At 43.5% G+C, this 9,753-nt stretch overlaps 1 protein-coding gene across 1 annotated transcript; it reads left to right on the forward strand.

Moving 5' to 3' along the window:
* The first annotated feature begins 6,141 nt into the window (after positions 1–6,141).
* Positions 6,142–8,911, forward strand: LOC144249148 (T-cell surface glycoprotein CD1a-like). The gene is made up of 7 exons (XM_077791340.1): positions 6,142–6,202; positions 6,543–6,789; positions 6,904–6,926; positions 7,554–7,832; positions 7,982–8,260; positions 8,602–8,692; positions 8,869–8,911. The coding sequence occupies exons 1-7, from the start codon at positions 6,142–6,144 to the stop codon at positions 8,909–8,911; spliced, it is 1,023 nt and encodes a 340-aa protein (XP_077647466.1).
* The last annotated feature ends 842 nt before the right edge of the window (positions 8,912–9,753 follow it).

The raw sequence follows: 9,753 nt of genomic DNA on the forward strand, positions 1-9,753 counted from the left end.
GGCACTAGAGCAGATTATGCTTAGTGAAGCTAGCCAATCCCTAAAAAACAAATACCAAATGTCTTCTTTGATATAATGAGCGCAACTATGAATAGAGCAGGGAGGAAGAGCAGGAAGAAAAGATTAACATTAAACAGAGACATGAGATGGGAGGGAAAGGGAGAGAAAAGGGAAATTGCATGGAAATGAAGGGAGACCCTCATTGCTATACAAAATTACATATAAGATGTTGTGAGGGGAATGGGAAATAAACAAGGAGAGAAATGAATTACAGTAGATGAGGTAAAGAGAGAAGATGGGAGGGGAGTGGAGGGGGGATAGTAGAGGATAGAAAAGGTAGCAGAATACAACAATTACTAATAGGGCATTATATAAAATTGTGGATGGGTAACTGACATGATTCTGCAATCTGCATTTGGGGTAAAATTGGGAGTTCATAACCCACTTCAATCTAATGTATGAAATACGATATGTCAAGAGCTTTGTAATGTTGTGAACAACCAATAAAAAAAGAAAAACGAAAGAAAAAAAAAGAAATTATATTTAAAAATTTTACTCTAATAAAATAAAAAATATTGAAGTCATTGACAAATTTCTAGAGTAACATAATTTTCCCAAATTGAATCAGGATTATATACAAAATTTAAACAAATCAATTACATGTGACAAAATAGAAGACATCATCAGAAGTGTACCAACCAAGAAAAGCCCAGGACTGAATAGACACACAGCCGAGTTCTACAAGACATTTAAAGAAGAACTAATGCCAATACTCTTCAATTTATTTCAGGAAATAAAAATAAGGGAGCACTTTAAAACTCATTCTATGAGGCCAATATCACCCTGATTCCAAAACCAGACAAAAACAAATCAAAGAAAAAAAACCTACAGACAAATACCTCTAACAAATATAGGTGCAAAAATTCTCAATAAAATCTGGTAAAATGAATACAAAAGCATATAAAAAGATAGTGCACCACCATCAAGTAGGGTTTATCCCAGGGATGCAAGTTTGCTTCAACATACAGAAATCAACAAATGCCATTCATCACATCAATAGTCTCACAGATAAGAACCATATGATTATCTCAATAGACATAGAAAAAGCATTTGACAAAATACAGTAAACCCTCATGTTCAAAGAACTAGAAAAATTATGAATAACGGGAACATATCTCAACATCATGAAGGCTATCTATGCTAAGCCCCAGACTAACATCATTCTAAATGGAGAAAATTGAAGGCATTCCCTATAAAAACTGGAAAAAGACAAGGATGCCATCTTTCACCACTTATATTTAACATATTTCTTCAAACACTTGCCAGAGCAATTAGGCAGACAAAAGAAATTAAAGGGATACACATAGAGAAAGAAGAACTCAAACTGACACTATTTGCTGATGATATGATTCTATACTTAGAAGACCCAAAAATTTCCACCAGAAAACTTCTAGAATTACTAAATGAATCCAGGAATGTGGCAGGATGTAAAATCAACACCCAAAAATCAAATACATTTCTGTATATCAGTAACAAATTCTCAGAAAGTGAAATGAGAAAGACTACCCCATTTACAATAGCCTCAAAAAATAAAAATAAAATACTTGGGAATGAAATTAACCAAAGAGGTGAAATATCTATATAATGAAAATTACAGAATCCTAAAAAAAAATCAAAGAAGACTTTAGAAGATGGAAAGATCTACCTTGCTCTTGGATAGGCAGAATTAATATATTTAAATGACCATACTTCCAAAACACTATACAGATTTAATGCAATTCTGATCAAAATCCCAATGGCATTCCTCATAAAATAAAAAAAAAGAAATCTTGAAATTCATCTGGAAAAATAAGAGACCCAGAATAGCTAAAGCAATCCTTAGTAGGAAGAGTGAAGCAGGTGGCATCACTATACCAGATGTTAAACTATACTACAAAGTAACAGTAACAAAAACAGCATGGTATTGGCAACAAAACAGACAGGTAGACCAATGGTACAGAATAGAAGACACAGAGACTAACCCACAAAATTACAATTATCTTATATTAGACAAAGATGCCCAAAACATGCACGGAGAAAAGATAGCCTCTTCAGCAAATGGTACTGGGAAAACTGGAAATCCATATGCAACAAAATGAAATTAAACCCCTATCTCTCACCATGCACAAAACTCAACACAAAGTGAATAAAGGACCAAGGAATAAAACCAGTGACCCTGCATCTCATAGAAGAAAAAGTAGGCCCTACTCTTCAATAGGTCGAACTAGGCTCCAACTTCCTTAATAAGACTCCTGTGGCACAAAAATTAAAATCAAGAATCAATAAATGGGATGGATTCAAACTAAAAGCATCTTCTCAGCAAAAGAAACAATCTGGGAGATGAATAAACAGGCTATATCTTGGGAACAAATTTTTAACCCTGACACATCAGATAGAGCACTAATCCCTAAGGTATATAAAAAACTCAAAAAGATAAGCATCCCCCCCAAAAAAAATCAATAAATGGGCCAAGGACCTGAACAGACACTTCTCAGAAGATGATATATGACCAATCAACAAACATATAAAAATGTTCATCATCACTAGCAATTAGAGAAATGCAAATAAAAACTACTCTAAGATTTCATCTCTCTCCAATCAGAGGATATCTACTATGAAGACAAACAATAAGTGTAGGTGAGAATGTGGGGAAAAGCAGAGTAGGGAAGAGAGGACACATGGGTGGGTAGACATGGGAGCACAGCAAGACACAAAGAACGTCAGAGCCACAAGAAGAGCAGCTAATATTCAGTTCCTTCCAGTCATTTTACATTCAGGGACACTGAGGCCAGGCTCAGGACGTTGCAATTTGGTGCAGGTGTTCTGTACGTGAAATCAACGTGGGTCTCAGTCTGAAGCTCCATTTACTGCAAGAAATTTGCTGAGAGGAAAAAGCACACAGGTTACATGTAAGAAAGCCAGAAAGACAAGAGAAAAACTTGAGGACTTGTGGGAGGGGGAGGAGAAGCACAGTGCTGGCAGGAAGTTAGGACAGGCAGTGGGTTTCTCCGGGAGAGAAATTGAGGTCTGTGTTGGTGAGGAGGGGAAGTCAGATGGCACAGTGAGATCCTGTGGAGTGGGGAGCTCATGTCCTGGTTCCCAGGGAAGCTGTGTGGGAAGGAGAAGTTCAGGAGTTGTGGTGTGTGCAGGGAGCAACAGTTAGAAGTGTTAGGAAGAACACAGCATGCTGGTAGCCTATGCAAAGATGAATCAAGAAGAAGAATCCTGAAGGAAGGTCTTGTTACAAAGAGAAGAATCCTGGAAGCCCTGAAAATAGCAGAAACACCCCACCTGGCTGAGTTCTATTTGGCATAGATCTTACTCACCTGGATTTTCCTCATGTTTTCCTGTGACCAGGGAGCACACCACTATCAGTGATCTGTATAACCATTTCCTCTCTCAAATATTTTTTTCTTTGTCTGGTCCTGGTCACTTCCCACCTATTTTATCTCTTATTTTTTTCTCTATACTCTTGCTCTCTCTCAGCTCCCCCAGACCTCAGCACCCCCCAGGCAGCTCCCAATGGTCTCCATCCTTTCCTCTCCCCTCCCCAATTCTTGTCTTTCACCCTCCACAGCTGAGAGCTCACTCAGGGGTGCAGTGGACTGGGGAGCTGCAGATCCTCAGTGGGACTCTGACCCAAGCACCAGCTGCTACCTGCATCCTCACCAGGAGCCTCTCTGCCAGAGGAAAGTTGAGGGGAAGAAACCTTGAATTCTTCTTCCCCTCCCTTTATGACTCCCTTGCTATGGTTTAGGCATGAGGTGTCCCCCAAATGCTCATGTGTGAGGCAGTGCAAGAAGGTTTGAAGGTGAAATGACTGGGTCACGAGAGCCTTAACCCAATAAGTGCATGAATCTCCAGACAGGGACTGGTGGTAACTGTGGGCTGGTAGGTGTGGCTTGGAGGTGGGTTCCTGGGGACATGCCTTTGGGGTATATATTTTGTCCTTGATGAGTGGAGCGTTCTCTCTCTCTCTCCTTCTTGGTGGCCATGTCCAGACCTGCTTTCCTCTGCCACACTCTTCTGCGGTGATGTCCTGCCTCACCTTGGGCCCTGAGGAGTGAAGTTGACCATCTATGGACTAAGAGCTCGGAAACTGTGAGACCCAAAATATACTTTTCCTTCTTCAAATTTTTCTTGTTATATCCTTTGGTCACAGAGGCAGAAACACTCACTAAAACACCCCTCTTTCTCCTTCTCCTGCATCTGTTACATCCTTCATTTCTCTTGTCACCTCACAACCTTTTGGTCCCCAAAACTCTTTCTTATTTAGTTAATTTTCTTTGCTCTCTTTCCTGTCCAACTGCAACTATCTTCTCCTTGATTTTGCCATTCCACACTCAAGAGGAGCAGTCATATATTTTGTGGGATCCAGGGAATAATGAAAATGTAGAACCTTCTCTTAGTCATTCATGTTAATATCACAGAATGCCATAGACTGGGTGGATCATCACCACTAAAAATTATTTTTCACATATCTGGAGTCTGGAAACTCCAAGGTCAAGGTAGATTTAGTTTGTATTGAGACCTGAATTTTGGTTCATCAAAGACACCTTCAAAATATATCCACATCATGGAAGGTTTATTTGGTCTCCTGAGGTCCCCTTTACAAGGCACAAGTCTCATTTCTGAGGTGGAGACAGCATGACCTAATCACCTCCCTAAGGCCCCACCTCCTAATACCATCCCATGGGTGGTCAGGACTCCAGTAAATGAATTTGGGGAACACATAAAGATTCAGAACATAGGAGGTTTGTGCTCAAAAGAGAGGGGAGGGAGTGCTTTTAAAGATACTAAAATTCAAAACTTCTTATTTCAAGGAAAGATAGTTATGTCTCTGTGTTTTGTTTTTGTTTTTGTGTTTTTTTTTTTTTGACTTGCTAATGTTATGTCCCTTGGGCACAGGGATACTTACAGGATGATTTCAGGAGCACTTAGACACCTGGGCACTGCAGTTCATGACTACAAGCAAGCTTCCCCACCTTGTTCCTGCTATCCTAGCTGCTCAAATGATCCTTAACAGCTGAACTGAAGTGGGAATTTGAACTGGCCTTCCCCACACTTGGCACCAGGTTGAGCACTGAAATTACATTAAATTACATGGAGATGCATTTGGTCCTTGGAATAAGTGTGGACAAGTTACAAAATGACTTGGTACAGACTTTAGATGCTATGGCTGCCCCTGTGTTCTGCCCACACACTGTTGGGTGCATGTCCCATTCTCCCTTTGTGCCTGCAAGGCATGGGACAGTGACCGAGGCTGATGGCAGATGGGGTCTTCAGTGAGACGTGGTCAGTGCAGTGGTGCAGGATGGAGGTGGATAGGAAGAGTGTAGAGTTACCAAGGCCCCAGAGAGTGAGGAGAGGTGGAAGGGTGCTGCACCTGTGGTGAGGTTGTGGGAGGGAGAACCCTACAGAAGCTGGGGAGGCTCTGTGAGCTCCCATAGAAGTTTCACTGAACTTTGCTTATGAAACACAAAGTCAATAAAATTACTATAAAATTCAAGGTGGTGATCATGGAGCAGTAAGTGTATCACTGGACTGGCTGCATGCCTCCCAGAGTGCACCCGGGATTCAGGATCCACAGACTTTAGTGGATACTGGTGTGGAGGACAATCCAAAGTGATTCTGAAGAAGTAAATAAAATAACCAGTGATGTCAGCAACATGGAGATGGTGGAGTGGGGGATGGGGCAGGGAAGAGAACACATGGGGGATAATTAAAATTTATTCAAATAACTCAAAATGCTGATGATCATGGGATCAATACCCAGCACTGAAAGAAGGAGAGTGCCTAGTGGTGACTTTTATGTGACTTTTCAGTGCCACATAAAACATTGTTGCATAGAAGTTGAAATAGGGGAAGATGACCAGGAAGGAAGTTCATAACAATGAGAGAAGTTGGAAGACTGGGCAGAGACTCAGAAGAGCAGGGGAAATGGGAAACTGAGTAGGTGGTCAGGGTTTGGGGTGGAAACAGATTTTCAGGCAGGAGAGGTCTGTCTGTTGGTTGAATACGGAAGTCAGAAGAGAGATCTGTGGGTGGGTTTCTTTAGAACAGAAATCAAAGGCCAAGAAAGAAGTAGCATCTGCAAGGGCCATGCTGTTCCTGCTACTCCCCTTGCTCGCTGCTCTCTTCCCAGGAGGGGACAGTGAATATGGTAAGAACTGGGGCAAGAGACCTGTTAGGGGCAAGTGTGTGTGTGTGTGTGTGTGTGTGTGTGTGTGTGTGTGTGTGGTGATGGTAGTTTCCCCTGCACACACCTGGAGAGAACGAGGGCCAAGCTGGCCCCATGCTGCATGTTCTTACTCAAGCCCTGGGTGCTCTCATGGAGGCTGTTGGTAGAGCATGGGACCCTGGGGGCCAGCAGACGTCAGCTAAGGTAACAGTGGCTCTCCACTTTTCCAGATTCTGAGTCTTCCCACTCTGGCAACTTTCTTTTCCCAGTCTCTCTCTCCCAATGTCACATTTCCCCACATTCTATCTGTTCTTCATCCCAGGGTTTGAGGAACCTGTTTCCTTTCATGTCATCCAGATGTCGTCCTTTCACAACCATTCCTGGGTACATCTGAGCTCAGGCTGGTTGGGGGAGCTGCAGACTCACAGATGGAACAGCAGCTCTGGTACCATCATTTACCTGTATCCCTGGTCCAGGGGCAACTTCAGTAACAGGGAGTTGGTGGATCTGGAAAGGCTTTTCCGGGTAAACTTCATTGAAATTCAGGAATTTTACACTAATTACTTCATGTCTGAAGGTGAGTTTAGTTCCACTGCTGGGGAGAAGAAAGGTAGGAGGGGGGTGTCTCGGTGACCTTTTTGATCTGCGGTGCTGGGGATTGACCCCAGCCTTGTGCATGTGAGGCAAGCTCTCTATAAACTGAGCTGTATCCTCAGCCCTCAGTGAACTTCTTATTCCTGTAGTAAACAGCCTAAGTGTTCCGAATCTTACTCCACTCTCTTCAGCATAAAACTACAACCGCACCCTGGGAAAGTGCTATACACCAGAACCCAGTTCTTCAAAAACTTCAGTTTTTGCCACTTGTGAACTGCTCCCTCATTGCCTGCTGGGCTGTGTGTTACCGTCTCCCCTAAGAGGCATCCTGTGGCCACCCTTTTCCCCAGTAATCAGCCAGGTGCCTTCTGCTTCCTCACTCTTTGGGTGACTCCTTAAAGTGTGACTTTCTCTCCCATTTAATTCTTCAGACATCCCCATCTAAACTGCTCTGGTTACCATGGATACATTCACCCTGGTTAGTTAGAGTCTCTGCTCTCTCACATTAAGTCCTTCACCCCCCACAGCATCGCTAGCACCTTTGAACAATCCCCTCCCTTCCTCATATTATCATCTCTTCCTCCACCTCCAGCTCCTACCAGTTCCCCTTTCTGTGAACCTCTGATCAAACCACACTGTGGTCCTTCCCCTAAACTCCCCAAACTCCCTTCTGCTTTTATAGTCTTTTGCTTCCATCTCATTCCATTTTCTCCTCTAATTCATGACTTTTCTTCCCCAGATCCCTTTGATCTACAGATGGCAGCAGACTGTGAATGGCACTCTGGGAAGGGCTTCCTAGGCTTCCTGCAGTTAGCTATCCAAGGATCTGATTTCCTGAGCTTCCAGAATGAAACATGGTCACCATCTCCAGAGGGTGGAAGAGAGGCCCAGAAAGTCTGTGAACTGAACAATCTAAGCCAAGCCTACACACAGAGGTTACATAAGCTCCTCAGTGACACCTGCCCACGTTTCACCCTGGGTCTTCTAGATGCAGGGAAGGCTCATCTCCAGCGACGAGGTCAGTCTCGTAGCCCATCTCAAAGAATTTTTCTATTTTAAAGTCAAATTCAGGATAAAAAGAGGATATCAAGTGACATTTCTAGAAGGGGGAAAGATATATCCATGTAGGTAGAGTCTGTGTCTGGATGGGTTTTCTGTCCTTTGCAGTGAAGCCTGAGGCCTGGCTGTCCAGTGGCCCCAGCCCTGGGCCTGGCCGTCTGCTGCTGGTGTGCCATGTGTCTGGCTTCTACCCAAAGCCCGTGTGGGTGATGTGGATGCGAGGTGAGCAGGAGCAGCAGGGCACTCAGAGAGGTGACATCCTGCCCAATGCTGATGGGACATGGCATCTCAGAGCAACCCTGGATGTGGCAGCTGGGGAGGCGGCTGGCCTGGCCTGCAGGGTGAAGCACAGCAGCCTAGGAGGGCAGGACCTCGTCCTCCACTGGGGTGGTAAGAGTGGGACCCAGGCTGGAGATGGGGGGAGGCGGTCTGCTATAGCAGAGCTTGAGGGACAGCTAAAAAATTGGGAAGTTAGGGATTTTGGATCAAAAGAAGACAAATATTATAATCCGAGGAATGGAAGAATTAAATATGAGGGATCTGTAGATGCAGAAAGATGAAGGATAGAAGAAGGATTCCTCTCTGAAAAGGGATATGAATAAAATAGGAGGAATGATTGGTGCAGTAGAAACTCAAAGAAAATAGTTAATACAGCAAACAGGGAGTGTGAGGGGGTAAAACAGGGAATGGATTAGAAACAACGTCCTGGTGTCCACTTGAATCTGCAGCACCTCCTAGTGCCCTGGGCTGGATCCTCTCGGCTGTGATAGTGGCCCTGGCTCTTCTGACAGGTCTTGGATTTTGGTTTAGGAAGCACTGGTGAGTTCTTTGTATCCATCTGTCCTGTTCGTCCTTCCTCCCCAATGCTCTTCCCTTCTTTTTTGATTTTTTCCTCACTTTCCTTCTCCTCTCAGCCCCATTCCCATTTTCTGCTCAGTTCTCACCTCCACCTTATGAAGGTCTGTTATTTCTCTGTTCTCATTTGGTTCAAGTAGGACACACTGTGAAGCTCCCTGCAGTGCTGTCCCTTTGAAGTGAGGACCCAGCTACCCAGGTGCCCAGTCTACACCTGAACACCACGTGTTGATGACATCACTTCAACTGTCCTTGTGAAACCTTTGTAATTTATCTGGTTCATGTTTAGTTACCAATATATGCTCAATGTAATCTTGCAGGATGTGTTGTTCAGAACTGGCTTCTGGGACTTTACCTCTGAATGGAATAGGAACCTAGCAACCTCTGCTGGGTTAGATATAGTGGATCATCAGAAGAATTCCAGGTGTCACATCCTCCAGGGGTCCTTCCTGGATCCACAGTGGGGAGCCATCTCTCCTCCATCTGTGCATCCCCACCTGTCAACTGTACCCCTCACTGTCCACTTCTGTGGCAGTTGTGAAGCTTTGTTTCTTCCTTCAGTTTTTGGAACATAGAGAGCAAAGCACGTGCTTTTACAGTATCTGTATCCCTGGTGAAGTGTCTGGAATAAAAACCTGTGTTGAATTAATGTAAGGTTTGCAGGGTTTTTTGTTGTTGTTGTTGTTGTTATTGTTGTTAAATTCTCTGCCTTTGTGCCACCTGAGTTGTAGTTGAGACATTTCATGCCCGACTTCAAGTCTTGCTTGGCCAAGGGATTTTATGCTTTTCTAATTCTACAATTTTTTCCTCTGAGCCTCTGACAGTAAATACAATGTTGCCTCTTACTGATTCTGTTATTCAATTAGGGAAGTATTAGTGTGAAACTGTTGTTCCAAGTGCTCTAAACTGAAAGATCAGGGAAGGATGAAGGTCTTCCATATCCTGTGTGGTTTATGGTCAAACAGCAGATTTATTACGATGGAGTTTGGTAGAAATGTAGACTCTGTGGCCTGAGTTATAATTTC

This window comes from Urocitellus parryii, chromosome 11, assembly GCF_045843805.1.
Source record: "Urocitellus parryii isolate mUroPar1 chromosome 11, mUroPar1.hap1, whole genome shotgun sequence".
NCBI classification, from domain to species: Eukaryota; Metazoa; Chordata; class Mammalia; order Rodentia; family Sciuridae; genus Urocitellus; species Urocitellus parryii.